Raw genomic sequence first — 22,008 nt, 5'->3', positions numbered from 1 at the left:
ATGGAGTGAAAAAGATTTTGAGTGATCGGGGCCTGAACATGCAGGAGGGTGAAAGGCAGGCAGGGAATAGATTGAATTGGATCGATGTGGTATACCAGGGTTGACGTGATGTCAGTGGATTGAATCTGGGCATGTGAAGTGTCTGAGGTAATCCATGGAAAGTTGTGTGGGGCCTGGATGTGGAAAGGGAGCTGTGGTGTCGGCCATTATTGCATAACAGCTAGAGACTGAGTGTGAACCAATGGGGCCTTTGTCGTCTTTTCCTAGCACTACCTCACACACATGAGGGGGGAGGGGGATGGTATTCCATGTGTGGCGAGGTGGCGATGGGAATGAATAAAGGCAGACAGTGTGAATTGTGTGCATGGGTATATATGTATGTGTCTGTGTGTGTATATATATGTGTACATTGAGATGTATAGGTATGTATATTTGCGTGTGTGTATGTATATACATGTGTATATATATATATGCAAATGAGTGGGAGATGTATAAAAGAAAGAGACAGGAGGTCAAGAGAAAGGTGCAAGAGGTGAAAAAGAAGGCAAATGAGAGTTGGGGTGAGAGAGTATCATTAAATTTTAGGGAGAATAAAAAGCAAAATAAATAAATAAAAATATATTTTTTGCTTTGTCGCTGTCTCTGGCGTTAGCGAGGTAGCGCAAGGAAACAGACAAAAGAATGGCCCAACCCACCCACATACACATGTATATACATATACGTCCACATGCAAATATACATACCTATACATCTCAATGTATACATATATATACACAAACTGACATATACATATATACACATGTATATAATTCATACTGTCTGCCCTTACTCATTCCTGTCGCCACCCAGCCACACATGAAATGAAAAACCCCCTCCCCCCGCATGTGCACGAGGTAGCGCTAGGAAAAGAAAACAAAGGCCCCATTCACTCACACTCAGTCTCTAGCTGTCATGGAAAATGCACCGAAACCACAGCTCCCTTTCCACATCCAACTTTCTATGATTTACCCCAGATGCTTCACATGCCCTGGTTCAATCCATTGATGGCATGTTGACCCCGGTATACCACATTGTTCCAATTCACACTATTCCTTGCACGCCTTTCACCCTCCTGCATGTTCAGGCCCCGATCACTCAAAATCTTTTTCACTCCATCTTTCCACCTCCAATTTGGTCTCCCACTTCTCCTCGTTCCCTCCACCTCTTACACATATATCCTCTTGGTCAATCTTTCCTCATTCATTCTCTCCATGTGAACAAACCATTTCAAAACGTCCTCTTCTGCTCCCTCAACCACACACTTTCTATTACCACACCTCTCTCTTACCCTTTCATTACTTACTCGATCAAACCACCTCACGCCAAACATCTTATTTCCAGCACATCCACCCTCCTCCTCACAACCCTAACTATACTCCATGCCTCGCAACCATATAACATTGTTGGAACCACTATTCCTTCAAACATACCCATTTTTGCTTTCCGAGATAACATTCTCGACTTCCACACATTTTTCAATGCTCCCAGAACTTTTGCCCCCTCCCCCACCCTATGATTCACTTCCGCTTCCATGGTTCCATCCGTTTTCAAATCCACTCCCAGATATCTAAAACACTTTACTTCCTTCACATTTAATCTCAGCTTTCTTCTTCCACACACTTTACCAAACTCAGTCACCAACTTCAGCAGTTTCTCACCCGAATCAGCCACCAGCGCTGTATCATCAGCAAACAACAACTGACACACTTCTCTCATTCACAACAGACTGCATACTTGCACTTCTTTCCAAAACTCTTGCATTCACCTCCCTAACAACCCCATCCAAAAACAAATTAAATAAACATGGAGACATCACACACTCCTGCCGCAAACCAACATTCACTGAGAACCAATCACTTTCCTCTCTTCCTACACGTACACATGCCTTACATCCTCGATAAAAACTTTTCACAACTTCTAACAACTTACCTCCCACTCCATATATTCTTAATACCTTCCACAGAGCATCTCTATCAACTCTATTATATGCCTTCTCCAGATCCATAAATGCTACATACAAATCCATTTGCTTTTCTAAGTATTTCTCACATACATTCTTCAAAGCAAACACCTGATCCACACATCCTCTACCACTTCTGAAACCACACTGCTCTTCCCCAATCTGACGCTCTGTACATGCCTTCACCCTCTCAATCAATACCCTCCCATATAATTTACCAGGAATACTCAACAAACTTATACCTCTGCAATTTGAGCACTCATTCTTATCCCCTTTGCCTCTGTACAATGTCACTATGCAAGCATTCTGCCAATCCTCAGGCACCTCACCATGAGTCATACATACATTAAATAACCTTACCACCAAGTCAACAATACAGTCACCCCCTCTTTTAATAAATTCCACTGCATTACCATCCAAACCTGCTGCCTTGCCGGCTTTCATCTTCCGCAAAGCTTTTACTACCTCTTCTCTGTTTACCATATCATTCTCCATAACCCTCTCACTTTGCACATCACCTCCACCAAAACACCCCATATCTCTCACTCTATCATCAAACACATTCAACAAACCTTCAAAATACTCACTCCATCTCCTATCACCACTACTTGTTATCACCTCCCCATTAGCATCCTTTACTGATGTTCCCATTTGTTCCCTTGTCTTATGCATTTTATTTACCTCCTTCCAAAACATCTTTTTATTCTCCCTAAAATTTAATGATACTCTCTCACCCCAACTTTCATTTGCCCTCTTTTTTGCCTCTTGCACCTTTCTCTTGACCTCCTGTCTCTTTCTTTTATACATCTCCCAGTCATTTGCATTATTTTCCTGCAAAAATCATCCAAATGCCTCTCTCTTCTCTTTCACTAATAATCTTACTTCTTCATCCTGCCACTCACTACCCTTTCTAATCTGCCCACCTCCCACGCTTCCCATGCCACAAGCATGTTTTGCGCAAGCCATCACTGCTTCCCTAAATACATTCCATTCCTCCCCCATTCCCCTTACATCCTTTATTCTCACCTTTTTCCATTCTGTACTCAGTCTCTCCTGGTACTTCCTCACACATGTCTCCTTCCCAAGCTCACTTACTCTCACCACTCTCTTCACCCAACATTCTCTCTTCTTTTCTGAAAACCTCTACAAATCTTCACCTTCGCCTCCACAAGATAATGATCAGACATCCCTCCAGTTGCACCTTGCAGCAAAGTAACATCTAAAAGCCTCGTTTTGCGCGCCTATCAATTAACATGTAATCCAATAATGCTCTCTGGTCATCTCTCCTACTTACATATGTATACTTATGCATATCTGTCTTTTTGAACCAGGTATTCCCAATCACCAGTCCTTTTTCAGCACATGAATCTACAAGCTCTTCACCATTTCTATAAACAACACTGAACACCCCATGTACACCAATTATTCCCTTAACTACCACATTACTCACCTTTGCATTCAAATATCCCATCACTTATACCCAGTCTCGTGCATCAAAACTACTAACACACTCACTCAGCTGCTCCCAAAACACTTGCCTCTCATGATCTTTCTTCTCATGCCTAAGTGCATATGCACCAATAATCACCTATCTCTCTCCATCCACTTTCAGTTTTACCCATATCAATCTAGAGTTTACTTTCTTACACTCTATCACATACTCCCACATACTTCCCTCTATAAATTAGAAACTATTTTTTGCATTCTTACACTATTCTTTATTTCTTATTCTTCCCTTCGTCTATCCCTTCTAAGCAAGTTTCTTAGCCTGCTCAATTACCTCCTTACTTTGCAACTCTATACTGAAAGAAATCTTTACCAATAGTCTACCTTATGTGTTGACTATATCTGCCAATAATCTTTCATTCTTTTATTGAATATATTACATCTGGCATGACCACAGCCCTAGATATTACATCTGGCATGACCACAGCCCTAGATATCACATCTGGCATGACCACAGCCTCTAATAGTCTTTTGATGTCATGTATTTTCTTCACTATCCTTCCTTCTTTAGTTGAAATAAGGTTTCCTTCAAGTCCATATATAACACAAATTTGCATTTACTAACACTGTACTATACAAACTCTACGAGTTGTGGTGCAGCCCACCTGTTGGCTGCTGGGTCCTGCAGTCATAATTCATCCACCTCCTAGTCTTCTGTCCTACCCAGATTCTGTATTCTTGGCAAAAGCAGGCACATTAGATGGTTCATTCAATTTGCTGAATTATGGTGGTCAAACTGCCAGGCCAGGCATATTGGGGAGCACACCTTTTGAGCTTTATCAATTACAGAAATTATCAATATCAATAAGATCCCATCCCTCAACTGACATCCACAATACATGAAACACAAAACTAATGCAGATACCTGTACACAGACAAAGCTTACTTCATCCTAACCTCACTGTATTGCAACTTCATGAAATATGACATTGGAAAAAGTCATTCCTGTAGACAGCTTTAACTGAATGTAGAAATCATATTGCAGAAAAATAAAAGACTTGAATAAGAACGCAAGAGAATTTTCAGCTGACAAGCTCTATGTGACTAAGTAAATGGTCATGCATGTTTCATAAAACTAAGTTGATAAACTTAGGTACAGACTATATGGGTCATTTATTTCCAAAGGTTAGGGAAATTCCTGAGTAACTACAAACCCTTGTACCGGAATGAGTGCAATAGAATGAGGTTTATTTGTGTTTGTACACTAATATCAATCATGCTGAAATATCACACCAAAGTTCCAGGAATAAAGGAAAGCTGTTAACAGTAACACTCATACCATTGGTGTATGACTGTGTTGGGGCAGGGGCACTAGTAACAGCTGGAGTAGTAAGCATGTCCGCAAATGGATTCCCAGCTAACTGAAGTAGATCATCTGATGCTTTACTAGCCTGGAAAAAGAGAGAACCATGTAAATTGACAGAAATAAATTCTTTAACTATTTGCTCCTTTGTGCTATATATTATAAAAGAGAGAAATAAAGGGGAAAACATGATATATATATATATACATATATTTTTTTTTTTTTTTTTTTTTTTTGCTATCGCTGTCTCCCACGTTTGCGAGGTAGTGCAAGGACACAGACGAAAGAAATGGCCCAACCCACCCCCATACACATGTATATACATACGTCCACACACGCAAATATACATACCTACACAGCTTTCCATGGTTTACCCCAGACGCTTCACATGCCCTGATTCAATCCACTGACAGCACGTCAACCCCGGTATACCACGTTGATCCAATTCACTCTATTCCTTGCCCTCCTTTCACCCTCCTGCATGTTCAGGCCCCGATCACACAAAATCTTTTTCACTCCATCTTTCCACCTCCAATTTGGTCTCCCACTTCTCCTCGTTCCCTCCACCTCCGACACATATATCCTCTTGGTCAATCTTTCCTCACTCATTCTCTCCATGTGCCCAAACCATTTCAAAACATCCTCTTCTGCTCTCTCAACCACGCTCTTTTTATTTCCACACGTCTCTCTTACCCTTACGTTACTTACTCGATCAAACCACCTCACACCACACATTGTCCTCAAACATCTCATTTCCAGAACATCCATCCTCCTGCGCACAACTCTATCCATAGCCCACGCCTCGCAACCATACAACATTGTTGGAACCACTATTCCTTCAAACATACCCATTTCTGCTTTCTCAGATAATGTTCTCGACTTCCACACATTCTTCAAGACTCCCAGAATTTTCGCCCCCTCCCCCACCCTATGATCCACTTCCGCTTCCATGGTTCCATCTGCTGCCAGATCCACTCCCAGATATCTAAAACACTTTACTTCCTCCAGTTTTTCTCCATTCAAACTTACCTCCCAATTGACTTGACCTCAACACTACTGTACCTAATAACCTTGCTCTTATTCACATTTACTCTTAACTTTCTTCTTTCACACACTTTACCAAACTCAGTCACCAGTTTCTGCAGTTTCTCACATGAGTCATCCACCAGCGCTGTATCATCAACGAACAACAACTGACTCACTTCCCAAGCTCTCTCATCCACAACAGACTTCATACTTGCCCCTCTTTCCAAAACTCTTGCATTCACCTCCCTAACAACCCCATCCATAAACAAATTAAACAACCATGGAGACATCACACACCCCTGCCGCAAACCTACATTCACTGAGAACCAATCACTTTCCTCTCTTCCTACACGTACACATGCCTTACATCCTCGATAAAAACTTCTCACTGCTTCTAACAACTTGCCTCCCACACCATATATTCTTAATACCTTCCACAGAGCATCTCTATCAACTCTATCATATGCCTTCTCCAGATCCATAAATGCAACATACAAATCCATTTGCTTTTCTAAGTATTTCTCACATACATTTTTCAAAGCAAACACCTGATCCACACATCCTCTACCACTTCTGAAACCACACTGCTCTTCCCCAATCTGATGCTCTGTACATGCCTTCACCCTCTCAATCAATACCTTCCCATATAATTTACCAGGAATACTCAACAATCTTATACCTCTGTAATTTGAGTACTCACTCTTATCCCCTTTGCCTTTGTACAATGGCACTATGCACGCATTCCGCCAATCCTCAGGCACCTCACCATGAGTCATACATACATTAAATAACCTTACCAACCAGTCAATAATACAGTCACCGCCTTTTTTAATAAATTCCACTGCAATACCATCCAAACCTGCTGCCTTGCCGGCTTTCATCTTCTGCAAAGCTTTTACTACCTCTTCTCTGTTTACCAAATCATTTTCCCTAACCCTCTCACTTTGCACACCACCTCGACCAAAACACCCTATATCTGCCACTCTATCATCAAACACATTCAACAAACCTTCAAAATACTCACTCCATATCTTTCTCACATCACCACTACTTGTTATCACGTCCCCATATGTGCCCTTCACTGAAGTTCCCATTTGCTCCCTTGTCTTACGCACTTTATTTACCTCCTTCCAAAACATCTTTTTATTCTCCCTAAAATTTAATGATACTCTCTCACCCCAACTCTCATTTGCCCTCTTTTTCACCTCTTGCACCTTTCTCTTGACCTCCTGTCTCTTTCTTTTATACATCTCCCACTCAATTGCATTTTTTCCCTGCAAAAATCATCCAAATGCCTCTCTCTTCTCTTTCACTAATAATCTTACTTCTTCATCCAACCACTCACTACCCTTTCTAATCAACCCACCTCCCACTCTTCTCATGCCACAAGCATCTTTTGCGCAATCCATCACTGATTCCCTAAATACATCCCATTCCTCCCCCACTCCCCTTACTTCCATTGTTCTCACCTTTTTCCATTCTGTACTCAGTCTCTCCTGGTACTTACTCACACAAGTCTCCTTCCCAAGCTCACTTTCTCTCACCACCCTCTTCACCCCAACATTCACTCTTCTTTTCAGAAAACCCATACAATTCTTCACCTTAGCCTCCACAAGATAATGATCAGACATCCCTCCAGTTGCACCTCTCAGCACATTAACATCCAAAAGTCTCTCTTTCGCGCGCCTGTCAATTAACACGTAATCCAATAACGCTCTCTGGCCATCTCTCCTACTTACATACGTATACTTATGTATATCTCACTTTTTAAACCAGGTATTCCCAATCACCAGTCCTTTTTCAGCACATAAATCTACAAGCTCTTCACCATTTCCATTTACAACACTGAACACCCCATGTATACCAATTATTCCCTCAACTGCCACATTACTCACCTTTGCATTCAAATCAACCATCACTATAACCTGGTCTCGTGCATCAAAACCACTAAAACACTCATTCAGCTGCTCCCAAAACACTTGCCTCTCATGATCTTTCTTCTCATGCCCAGGTGCATATGCACCAATAATCACCCATCTCTCTCCATCAACTTTCAGTTTTACCCATATTAATCGAGAATTTACTTTCTTACATTCTATCACATACTCCCACAACTCCTGTTTCAGGAGTACTGCTACTCCTTCCCTTGCTCTTGTCCTATCACTAACCCCTGACTTTACTCCCAAGACATTCCAAACCACTCTTCCCCTTTACCCTTGAGCTTCGTTTCACTCAGAGCCAAAACATCCAGGTTCCTTTCCTCAAACATACTACCTATCTCTCCTTTTTTCACATCTTCGTTACATCCACACACATTTAGACACCCCAGTCTGAGCCTTCGAGGAGGATGAGCACTCCCCGCGTGACTCCTTCTGTTTCCCATTTTAGAAAGTTAAAAAAATACAAGGAGGGGAGGATTTCTGGCCCCCCGCTCACGTCCCCTCTAGTCGCCTTCTACGACACGTGAGGAATGCGTGGGAAGTATTCTTTCACCCCTATCCCCAGGGATAATATATATATATATATATATATATATATATATATATATATATATATATATATATATATATATATATATATATATATATATATATATATATATGGGGAGGTGATAACAAGTAGTGGTGATGTGAGAAGGAGATGGAGTGAGTATTTTGAAGGTTTGTTGAATGTGTTTGATGATAGAGTGGCAGATATAGGGTGTTTTGGTCGAGGTGGTGTGCAAAGTGAGAGGGTTAGGGAAAATGATTTGGTAAACAGAGAAGAGGTAGTAAAAGCTTTGCGGAAGGTGAAAGCCGGCAAGGCAGCAGGTTTGGATGGTATTGCAGTGGAATTTATTAAAAAAGAGGGTGACTGTATTGTTGACTGGTTGGTAAGGTTATTTAATGTATGTATGACTCACGGTGAAGTGCCTGAGGATTGGCGGAATGCGTGCATAGTGCCATTGTACAAAGGCAAAGGGGATAAGAGTGAGTGCTCAAATTACAGAGGTATAAGTTTGTTGAGTATTCCAGGTAAATCATATGGGAGGGTATTGATTGAGAGGGTGAAGGCATGTACAGAGCATCAGATTGGAGGAGAGCAGTGTGGTTTCATTAGTGGTAGAGGATGTGTGGATCAGGTGTTTGCTTTGAGGAATGTATGTGAGAAATACTTAGAAAAGCAAATGGATTTGTATGTAGCATTTATGGATCTGGAGAAGGCATATGATAGAGTTGATAGAGATGCTCTGTGGAAGGTATTAAGAATATATGGTGTGGGAGGCAAGTTGTTAGAAGCAGTGAAAAGTTTTTATCGAGGATGTAAGGCATGTGTACGTGTAGGAAGAGAGGAAAGTGATTGGTTCTCAGTGAATGTAGGTTTGCGGCAGGGGTGTGTGATGTCTCCATGGTTGTTTAATTTGTTTATGGATCGGGTTGTTAGGGAGGTGAATGCAAGAGTTTTGGAAAGAGGGGCAAGTATGAAGTCTGTTGGGGATGAGAGAGCTTGGGAAGTGAGTCAGTTGTTGTTCGCTGATGATACAGCGCTGGTGGCTGATTCATGTGAGAAACTGCAAAAGCTGGTGACTGAGTTTGGTAAAGTGTGTGAAAGAAGAAAATTAAGAGTAAATGTGAATAAGAGCAAGGTTATTAGGTACAGTAGGGTTGAGGGTCAAGTCAATTGGGAGGCGAGTTTGAATGGAGAAAAACTGGAGGAAGTGAAGTGTTTTAGATATCTGGGAGTGGATCTGGCAGCGGATGGAACCATGGAAGCGGAAGTGGATCATAGGGTGGGGGAGGGGGCGAAAATTCTGGGAGCCTTGAAGAATGTGTGGAAGTCGAGAACATTATCTTGGAAAGCAAAAATGGGTATGTTTGAAGGAATAGTGGTTCCAACAATGTTGTATGGTTGCGAGGCGTGGGCTATGGATAGAGTTGTACGCAGAAGGATGGATGTGCTGGAAATGATATGTTTGAGGAAAATGTGTGGTGTGAGGTGGTTTGATCGAGTAAGTAACGGAAGGGTAAAAGAGAGGTGTGGAAATAAAAAGAGCATGGTTGAGAGAGCAGAAGAGGGTGTTTTGAAATGGTTTAGGCACATGGAGAGAATGAGTGAGGAAAGATTGACCAAGAGGATATATGTGTCGGAGGTGGAGGGAACGAGGAGAAGAGGGAGACCAAATTGGAGGTGGAAAGATGGAGTGAAAAAGATTTTGTGTGATCGGGGCCTGAACATGCAGGAGGGTGAAAGGAGGGCAAGGAATAGAGTGAATTGGAGCGATGTGGTATACCGGGGTTGACGTGCTGTCAGTGGATTGAATCGGGGCATGTGAAGCGTCTGGGATAAAACATGGAAAGCTGTGTAGGTATGTATATTTTGCGTGTGTGGACGTCTGTATATACATGTGTATGGGGGTGGGTTAGGCCATTTCTTTCGTCTGTTTCCTTGCGCTACCTCGCAAACGCGGGAGACAGCGACAAAGCAAAAAAAAAAAAAATATATATATATATATGTATATATATATATATATATATATATATATATATATATATATATATATATATATATATATATATATATATATTATTTATATTTTATTTTATTATACTTTGTCGCTGTCTCCCGCGTTTGCGAGTAAGCGCAAGGAAACAGACGAAAGAAATGGCCCAACCCCCCCCATACACATGTATATACATACGTCCACACACGCAAATATACATACCTACACAGCTTTCCATGGTTTACCCCAGACGCTTCACATGCCTTGATTCAATCCACTGACAGCACGTCAACCCCGGTATACCACATCGCTCCAATTCACTCTATTCCTTGCCCTCCTTTCACCCTCCTGCATGTTCTGGCCCCGATCACACAAAATCTTTTTCACTCCATCTTTCCACCTCTAATTTGGTCTCCCTCTTCTCCTCGTTCCCTCCACCTCCGACACATATATCCTCTTGGTCAATCTTTCCTCACTCATTCTCTCAATGTGCCCAAACCACTTCAAAACACCCTCTTCTGCTCTCTCAACCACGCTCTTTTTATTTCCACACATCTCTCATACCCTTACGTTACTCACTCGATCAAACCACCTCACACCACACATTGTCCTCAAACATCTCATTTCCAGCACATCCATCCTCCTGCGCACATCTCTATCCATAGCCCACGCCTCGCAACCATACAACATTGTTGGAACCACTATTCCTTCAAACATACCCATTTTTGCTTTCCGAGATAATGTTCTCAACTTCCACACATTCTTCAAGGCCCCCAGAATTTTCGCCCCCTCCCCCACCCTATGATCCACTTCCGCTTTCATGGTTCCATCCGCTGCCAGATCCACTCCCAGATATCTAAAACACTTCACTTCCTCCAGTTTTTCTCCATTCAAACTCACCTCCCAATTGACTTGACCCTCAACCCTACTGTACCTAATAACCTTGCTCTTATTCACATTTACTCTTAACTTTCTTCTTCCACACACTTTACCAAACTCAGTCACCAGCTTCTGCATTTTCTCACATGAATCAGCCACCAGCGCTGTATCATCAGCGAACAACAACTGACTCACTTCCCAAGCTCTCTCATCCCCAACAGACTTCATACTTGCCCCTCTTTCCAAAACTCTTGCATTTACCTCCCTAACAACCCCATCCATAAACAAATTAAACAACCATGGAGACATCACACACCCATGCCGCAAACCTACATTCACTGAGAACCAATCACTTTCCTCTCTTCCTACACGTACACATGCCTTACATCCTCGTTAAAAACTTTTCACTGCTTCTAACAACTTTCCTCCCACACCATATATTCTTAATACCTTCCACAGATCATCTCTATCAACCCTATCATATGCCTTCTCCAGATCCATAAATGCTACATACAAATCCATTTGCTTTTCTAAGTATTTCTCACATACATTCCTCAAAGCAAACACCTGATCCACACATCCTCTACCACTTCTGAAACCACACTGCTCTTCCCCAATCTGATGCTCTGTACATGCCTTCACCCTCTCAATCAATACCCTCCCATATAATTTACCAGGAATACTCAACAAACGTATACCTCTGTAATTTGAGCACTCACTCTTATCCCCTTTGCCTTTTTACAATGGCACTATGCACGCATTCCGCCAATCCTCAGGCACCTCACCATGAGTCATACATACATTAAATAACCTTACCAACCAGTCAACAATACAGTCACCCCCTTTTTTAATAAATTCCACTGCAATACCATCCAAACCTGCTGCCTTGCCGGCTTTCATCTTCCGCAAAGCTTTCACTACCTCTTCTCTGTTTACCAAATCATTTTCCCTAACCCTCTCACTTTGCACACCACCTCGACCAAAACACCCTATATCTGCCACTCTATCATCAAACACATTCAACAAACCTTCAAAATACTCACTCCATCTCCTTCTCACATCACCACTACTTGTTATCACCTCCCCATTTGCGCCCTCACCGAAGTTCCCATTTGCTCCCTTGTCTTACGCACTTTATTTACCTCCTTCCAGAACATCTTTTTATTCTCCCTAAAATTTAATGATACTCTCTCACCCCAACTCTCATTTGCCCTTTTTTTCACCTCTTGCACCTTTCTCTTGACCTCCTGTCTCTTTCTTTTATACATCTCCCACTCAATTGCATTTTTTCCCTGCAAAAATCGTCCAAATGCCTCTCTCTTCTCTTTCACTAATACTCTTACTTCTTCATCCCACCACTCACTACCCTTTCTAATCAACCCACCTCCCACTCTTCTCATGCCACAAGCATCTTTTGCGCAATCCATCACTGATTCCCTAAATACATCCCATTCCTCCCCCACTCCCCTTACTTCCATTGTTCTCACCTTTTTCCATTCTGTACTCAGTCTCTCCTGGTACTTCCTCACACAGGTCTCCTTCCCAAGCTCACTTACTCTCACCACCCTCTTCACCCCAACATTCACTCTTCTTTTCTGATAACCCATACAAATCTTCACCTTAGCCTCCACAAGATAATGATCAGACATCCCTCCAGTTGCACCTCTCAGCACATTAACATCCAAAAGTCTCTCTTTCGCACGCCTGTCAATTAACACGTAGTCCAGTAACGCTCTCTGGCCATCTCTCCTACTTACATAAGTATACTTATGTATATCTCGCTTTTTAAACCAGGTATTCCCAATCATCAGTCCTTTTTCAGCACATAAATCTACAAGCTCTTCACCATTTCCATTTACAACACTGAACACCCCATGTATACCAATTATTCCCTCAACTGCCACATTACTCACCTTTGCATTCAAATCACCCATCACTATAACCCGGTCTCGTGCATCAAAACCACTAACACACTCATTCAGCTGCTCCCAAAACTCTTGCCTCTCATGATCTTTCTTCTCATGCCCAGGTGCATATGCACCAATAATCACCCACCTCTCTCCATCAACTTTCAGTTTTACCCATATTAATCGAGAATTTACTTTCTTACATTCTATCACATACTCCCACAACTCCTGTTTCAGGAGTATTGCTACTCCTTCCCTTGCTCTTGTCCTCTCACTAACCCCTGACTTTACTCCCCAGACATTCCCAAACCACTCTTCCCCTTTACCCTTGAGCTTCGTTTCACTCAGAGCCAAAACACCAGGTTCCTTTCCTTAAACATACTACCTATCTCTCCTTTTTTCACATCTTGGTTACATCCACACACATTTAGGCACCCCAATCTGAGCCTTCGAGGAGGATGAGCACTCCCCGCGTGACTCCTTCTTCTGTTTCCCATTTTAGAAAGTTAATACAAGGAGGGGAGGATTTCTGGCCCCCCACTCCCGTCCCCTCTAGTCGCTTTCTACGACACGCGAGGAATACATGGGAAGTATTCTTTCACCCCTATCCCCAGGGATAATATACATATATATATACATATACACATACACACACATACACATACATATGCACATATACACACACATACATATATATATATATATATATATATATATATATATATATATATATATATATATATATATATATATATACATATATATATATACATATATATATATATATATATATATATATATATATATATATATATATATATATATATATATATATATATATATATATATATATATATATTCATATATATATTCATATATATATTCATATATATATTCATATATATATATTCATATATATATATTCATATATATATATTCATATATATATATTCATATATATATATACATATATACATACACATACATATATACATACACATACATACACACATGTACACACACACACACATATACATATACATACATATGAAAAATGTAAGAAATAATTCAGAAAACAAACTTCTAGCTTGAAATGAAATGAAGAAATGAATGTCACATATATATATATATATATATATATATATATATATATATATATATATATATATATATATATAGGGGATTAAGAATACTTCCCACGTATTCCCTGCGTGTCGTAGAAGGCGACTAAAAGGGAAGGGAGCGGGGGGCTGGAAATCCTCCCCTCTCAGTTTTTCTTTTTAATTTTCCAAAAGCAGGAACAGAGAAAGGGGCCAGGTGAGGATGTTCCCTCAAAGGTCCAGTCCTCTGTTCTTAACGCTACCTTGCTAACGCGGGAAATGGTGAATAGTATGAAAAAAAAAAAAAAAAAAAAATATATATATATATATATATATATATATATATATATATATATTTTTTTTTTTTTTTTCATACTATTCGCCATTTCCCGCGATAGCGAGGTAGCGTTAAGAACAGAGGACTGGGCCCTTTTTGGAATATCCTCACCTGGCCCCCTCTGTTCCTTCTTTTGGAAAAAAAAAAAAAAAAAAAAAAAAAAAAAAAAAAAGAAAGAGAGGGGAGGATGTTCAGCCCCCCGCTCCCTCCCCTTTTAGTCGCCTTCTACGACACGCAGGGAATACGTGGGATGTATTCTTAATCCCCTATCCCCAGGGATAATATATATATATATATATATATATATATATATATATATATATATATTTATTTACTTATTTATTTTACTTTGTCGCTGTCTCCCGCGTTTGCGAGGTAGCACAAGGATATTGACGAAAGAAGTGGCCCAACCCACCCCCATACACATGTATATACATACACGTCCACACACGCAAATATACATACCTATAAATCTCAATGTACACATATATATACACACACATACACATACCTATATACCCATGCACACAATTCACACTGTCTGCCTTTATTCATTCCCATCGCCACCTCGCCACACATGGAATACCATCACCCTCCCCCCCTCATGTGTGTGAGGTAGCACTAGGAAAAGACAACAAAGGCCCCATTCGTTCACACTCAGTCTCTAGCTGTCATGCAATAATGCCCGAAACCACAGCTGCCTTTCCACATCCAGGCCCCACACAACTTTCCATGGTTTACCCCAGACGCTTCACATGAACTGATTCAATTCAGTGACGGCACGTCAACCCCGGTATACCACATCGATCCAATTCACTCTATTCCTTGCCCGCCTTTCACCCTCCTGCATGTTCAGGCCCCGATCACTCAAAATCTTTTTCACTCCATCTTTCCACCTCCAATTTGGTCTCCCACTTCTCCTCGTTCCCTCCACCTCCGACACATATATCCTCTTGGTCAATCTTTCCTCACTCATTCTCTAAATGTACCCAAACCACTTCAGAACACCCTCTTCTGCTCTCTCAACCATGCTCTTTTTATTTCCACACATCTCTCTTACCCTTACGTTACTTACTCGATGAAACCACCTCACACCACACATTGTCCTCAAACATCTCATTTCCAGCACATCCACCCTCCTGCGCACAACTCTATCCATAGCCCACGCCTCGCAACCATACAACATTGTTGGAACCACTATTCATTCAAACATACCCATTTTTGCTTTCCCAGATAATGTTCCCGACTTCCACACATTCTTCAAGGCTCCCAGGATTTTCGCCCCTTCCCCCACCCTATGATTCACTTCCGCTTCCATGGTTCCATCCGCTTCCAGATCCACTCCCAGATATCTAAAACACTTTACTTCCTCCAGTTTTTCTCCATTCAAACTTACCTCCCATTTGACTTGACCCTCAACCCTACTGTACCTAAAAACCTTGCTCTTATTCACATTTACTCTTAACTTTCTTCTTTCACACACTTTACCAAACTCAGTCACCAGCTTCTGCAGTTTCTCACATGAATCAGCCACCAGCGCTGTATCATCAGCGAACAACAACTGACTCACTTCCCAAGCTCTCTCATCCACAACGGACTTCAAACTTGCCCCTCTTTCCAAAACTCTTGCATTCACCTCCCTAACAACCCTATCCATAAACAAATTAAACAACCATGGAGACATCACACACCCCTGCCGCAAACCTACATTCACTGAGAACCAATCACTTTCCTCTCTTCCTACACATACACATGCCTTACATCCTCGATAAAAACTTTTCACTGCTTCTAACAACTTGCCTCCCACACCATATATTCTTGTTACCTTCCACAGAGCATCTCTATCAACTCTATCATATGCCTTCTGCAGATCCATAAATGCTACATACAAATCCATTTGCTTTTCTAAGTATTTCTCACATACATTCTTCAAAGCAAACACTTGATCCACACATCCTCTACCACTTCTGAAACCACACTGCTCTTCCCCAATCTGATGCACTGTACCTGCCTTCATCCTCTCAATCAATACCCTCCCATATGATTTACCAGGAATACTCAACAAACTTATACCTCTGTAATTTGAGCACTCACTCTTATCCCCTTTGCCTTTGTACAAAGGCACTATGCACACATTCCGCCAATCCTCAGGCATCTCACCATGAGTCATACATACATTAAATAACCTTACCAACCAGTCAATAATACAGTCACCCCCTTTTTTAATAAATTCCACTGCAATACCATCCAAACCCGCTGCCTTGCCAGCTTTCATCTTCCGCAAAGCTTTTACTACCTCTTCTCTGTTTACCAAATCATTTTCCCTAACCCTCTCACTTTGCACACCACCTTGACCAAAACACCCTACATCTGCCACTCTATCATCAAACACATTCAACAAACCTTCGAAATACTCACTCCATCTCCTCACATCACCACCACTAGTTATCACCTCCCCCATTAGCGCCCTTCACTGAAGTTCCTATTTGCTCCCTTGTCTTACACACTTTATTTACCTCCTTCCAGAACATCTTTTTATTCTCCCTAAAATCTAATGATACTCTCTCACCCCAACTCTCATTTGCCCTCTTTTTCACCTCTTGCACCTTTCTCTTGACCTCCTGTCTCTTTCTTTTATACATCTCCCACTCAACTGCATTTTTTCCCTGCAAAAATCGTCCAAATGCCTCTCTCTTCTCTTTCACTAATAATCTTACTTCTTCATCCCACCACTCACTACCCTTTCTAATCAACCCACCTCCCACGCTTCTCATGCCACAAGCATCTTTTGCGCAATCCATCACTGATTCCCTAAATACATCCCATTCCTCCCCCACTCCCCTTACTTCCATTGTTCTCACCTTTTTCCATTCTGTACTCAGTCTCTCCTGGTACTTCCTCACACAAGTCTCCTTCCCAAGCTAACTTACTCTCACCACCCTCTTCACCCCAACATTTTTTTTCAAAGTGATAGACATGGAAAGGAAAAAGGTGTTTTTCAAGAATGTACTGCAAAAGTTGAGGTCCAGATAAACTTTTGGTCTGTCAAGGCTTTATTATGGCGGATGACCAACTACCTACCCTCATGTATCCAAGATATGGTTGTACTTTGTGTAATGAAGACAACTGAGAAACATCATAAGCCAATATTCCAATTTCATGATAAGAGAAGTGGACCAGGCAGTATGATACAGTGGTTAAATTGATGAAAACTACTATTGACGTTTGTGTAAATAAATCATACATTTCCCTTTTCCATAGCCAGAGGCTGAACCATTATGTGACATTCATTTTTCATTTCATTTCAAGCTATAAGTTTCAGTTTTCTAAATTATTTCTTACATTTTTCATAGGTATATATATATATATATATATTTGTGTGTGTATATGTGTATATGTGTGTGTGTGTATATATATATATATATATATATATATATATATATATATTTTTCTTTTCTTTTAAACTATTTGCCATTTCCCGCGTTAGCGAGGTAGCGTTAGGAACAGAGGACTGGGCCTTTTTTGGAATATCCTCACCTGGCCCCCTCTGTTCCTTCTTTTGGAAAATTATATATAAAAAAAAAAAAAAAACGAGAGGGGAGGATTTCCAGCCCCCCGCTCCCTCCCCTTTTAGTCGCCTTCTACGACACGCAGGGAATACGTGGGAAGTATTCTTAATCCCCTATCCCCAGGGATAATATATATATATATATATATATATATATATTTGTCGCTGTCTCCCGTGTTTGCGAGGTAGCGCAAGGAAACAGACGAAAGAAATGGCCCAACCCACCCCCATACACATGTATATACATACACGTCCACACACGCATATATACGTACCTACACAGCTTTCCATGGTTTACCCCAGACGCTTCACATGCCCTGATTCAATCCACTGACAGCACGTCAACCCCGGTATACCACATCGATCCAATTCACTCTATTCCTTGCCCTCCTTTCACCCTCCTGCATGTTCAGGCCCCGATCACACAGAATCCTTTTCACTCCATCTTTCCACCTCCAATTTGGTTTCCCACTTCTCATTCCCTCCACCTCCGACACATATATCCTCTTGGTCAATCTTTCCTCACTCATTCTCTCCATGTGCCCAAAGCATTTCAAAAACCCTCTTCTGCTCTCTCAACCACGCTCTTTTTATTTCCACACATCTCTCTTACCCTTACGTTACTTACTCGATCAAACCACCTCACACCACACATTGTCCTCAAACATCTCATTTCCAGCACATCCACCCTCCTGCGCACAACTCTATCCATAGCCCACGCCTCGCAACCATACAACATTGTTGGAACCACTATTCCTTCAAACATACCCATTTTCGCTTTCCCAGATAATGTTCTCGACTTCCACACATTCTTCAAGGCTCCCAGGATTTTCGCCCCCTCCCCCACCCTATGATCCACTTCCGCTTCCATGGTTCCATCCACTGCCAGATCCACTCCCAGATACTTTACTTCCTCCAGTTTTTCTCCATTCAAACTTACCTCCCAATTGACTTGACCCTCAACCCTACTGTACCTAATAACCTTGCTCTTATTCACATTTACTCTTAACTTTCTTCTTTCACACACTTTACCAAACTCACTTACCAGCTTCTGCAGTTTCTCACATGAATCAGCCACCAGCGCTGTATCATCAGCGAACAACAACTGACTGACTTCCCAAGCTCTCTCATCCACAACAGACTTCATACTTGCCCCTCTTTCGAAAACTCTTGCATTCACCTCCCTAACAACCCCATCCATAAACAAATTAAACAACCATGGAGACATCACACACCCCTGCCGCAAACCTACATTCACTGAGAACCAATCACTTTCCTCTCTTCCTACACGTACACATGCCTTACATCCTCGATAAAAACTTTTCACTGCTTCTAACAACATGCCTCCCACACCATATATTCTTAATACCTTCCACAGAGCATCTCGATCAACTCTATCATATGCCTTCTCCAGATCCATAAATGCTACATACAAATCCGTTTGCTTTTCTAAGTACTTCTCACATACATTCTTCAAAGCAATATATATATATATATATATATATATATATATATATATATATATATATATATATATATATATTATCCCTGGGGATAGGGGTGAAAGAATACTTCCCACGCATTCCTCATGTCGTAAAAGGCGACTAGAGGGGACGGGAGCGGGGGCCAGAAATCCTCCCCTCCTTGTATTTTAACTTTCTAAAAATGGGAAACAGAAGGAGTCACACGGGGAGTGCTCATCCTCCTCGTAGACTCAGATTGGGATGTCTAAATATGTGTGGATGTAACCAAGATGTGAAAAAAGGAGAGATAGGTAGTATGTTTGAGGAAAGGAACCTGGATGTTTTGGCTCTGAGTGAAACGAAGCTCAAGGGTAAAGGGGAAGAGTGGTTTGGGAATGTCTGGGGAGTAAAGTCAGGGGTTAGTGAGAGGACAAGAGCAAGGGAAGGAGTAGCACTACTCCTGAAACAGGAGTTGTGGGAGTATGTGATAGAATGTAAGAAAGTAAATTCTCGATTAATGTGGGTAAAACTGAAAGTTGATGGAGAGAGATGGGTGATTATTGGTGCATATGCACCTGGGCATGAGAAGAAAGATCATGAGAGGCAAGTGTTTTGGGAGCAGCTGAATGAATGTGTTAATGATTTTGATGCACAAGACCGGGTTATAGTGATGGGTGATTTGAATGCAAAGGTGAGTAGGTGGCAGTTGAGGGAATAATTGGTATACATGGGGTTTTCAGTATTGTAAATGGAAATGGTGAAGAGCTTGTAGATTTATGTGCTGAAAAAGGACTGGTGATCGGGATTACCTGGTTTAAAAAGCGAGATATACATAAGTATATGTATGTAAGTAGGAGAGATGGCCAGAGAGCGTTATTGGATAATGCGTTAATTGACAGGCGCGCAAAAGAAAGACTTTTGGATGTTAATGCGCTGAGAGGTGCAACTGGAGGGATGTCTGATCATTATCTTGTGGAGGATAAGGTGAAGATTTGTATGGGTTTTCAGTATATATATATATATATATATATATATATATATATATATATATATATATATATATATATATATAAAAAGATGTTCTGGAAGGAGGTAAATAAAGTGCATAAGACAAGGGAGCAAATGGGAACTTCAGTGAAGGGCGCAAATGGGGAGGTGATAACAAGTAGTGGGGATGTGAGAAGGAGATGGAGTGAGTATTTTGAAGGTTTGTTGAATGTGTTTGATGATAGAGTGGCAGATATAGGGTGTCTTGGTCGAGGTGGTGTGCAAAGTGAGAGGGTTATGGAAAATGATTTGGTAAACAGAGAAGAGGTAGTAAAAGCTTTGCGGAAGATGAAAGCCGGCAAGGCAGCAGGTTTGGATGGTATAGCAGTGGAATTTATTAAAAAAGGGGGTGACTGTATTATTGACTGGTTGGTAAGGTTATTTAAATTATGTATCACTCATGGTGTGGTGCCTGAGGATTGGCGGAATGCGTGCATAGTGCCATTGTACAAAGGCAAAGGGGATAAGAGTGAGTGCTCAAATTACAGAGTTATAAGTTTGTTGAGTATTCCTGGTAAATTATATGGGAGGGTATTGATTGAGAGGGTGAAGGCATGTACAGAGCATCAGATTGGGGAAGAGCAGTGTGGTTTCAGAAGCGGTAGAGGATGTGTGGATCAAGTGTTTGCTTTGAAGAATGTATGTGAGAAATACTTAGAAAAGCAAATGGATTTGTATGTAGCATTTATGGATCTGGAGAAGGCATATGATAGAGTTGATAGAGATGCTCTGTGGAAGGTATTAAGAATATATGGTGTGGGAGGCATGTTGTTAGAAGCAGTGAAAAGTTTTTATCGAGGATGTATGGCATGTGTACGTGTAGGAAGAGAGGAAAGTGATTGGTTCTCAGTGAATGTAGGTTTGCGGCAGGGGTGTGTGATGTCTCCATGGTTGTTTAATTTGTTTATGGATGGGGTTGTTAGGGAGGTAAATGCAAGAGTTTTCGAAAGAGGGGCAAGTATGAAGTCTGTTGGGGATGAGAGAGCTTGGGAAGTGAGTCAGTTGTTGTTCGTTGATGATACAGCGCTGGTGGATGACTCATGTGAGAAACTGCAGAAGCTGGTGAGTGAGTTTGGTAAAGTGTGTGAAAGAAGAAAGTTAAGAGTAAATGTGAATAAGAGCAAGGTTATTAGGTACAGTAGGGTTGGGGGTCAAGTCAATTGGGAGGTAAGTTTGAATGGAGAAAAACTGGAGGAAGTAAAGTGTTTTAGATATCTGGGAGTGGATCTGGCAGCGGATGGAACCATGGAAGCGGAAGTGGATCATAGGGTGGGGGAGGGGGCGAAAATTTTGGGAGCCTTGAAGAATGTGTGGAAGTCGAGAACATTATCTTGGAAAGCAAAAATGGGTATGTTTGAAGGAATAGTGGTTTCCAACAATGTTGTATGGTTGC

At 41.3% G+C, this 22,008-nt stretch overlaps 1 protein-coding gene across 23 annotated transcripts in view; it reads right to left on the bottom strand.

Moving 5' to 3' along the window:
* lap (phosphatidylinositol-binding clathrin assembly protein lap) overlaps positions 1-22,008 on the bottom strand; it is an 806,852-nt gene that overhangs the window by 230,254 nt on the left and 554,590 nt on the right. For all 23 annotated transcript variants that reach the window (XM_071665674.1, XM_071665679.1, XM_071665690.1 and 20 more), the window contains one exon: positions 4,785-4,896. In XM_071665674.1, coding sequence (XP_071521775.1) covers positions 4,785-4,896 — 112 coding nt within the window. The remainder of the gene's footprint in view (positions 1-4,784; positions 4,897-22,008) is intronic.

Source organism: Panulirus ornatus, chromosome 10 (assembly GCF_036320965.1).
Source record: "Panulirus ornatus isolate Po-2019 chromosome 10, ASM3632096v1, whole genome shotgun sequence".
NCBI lineage: Eukaryota > Metazoa > Arthropoda > Malacostraca > Decapoda > Palinuridae > Panulirus > Panulirus ornatus.
This window is presented reverse-complemented; position numbering and strand designations above follow the sequence as displayed.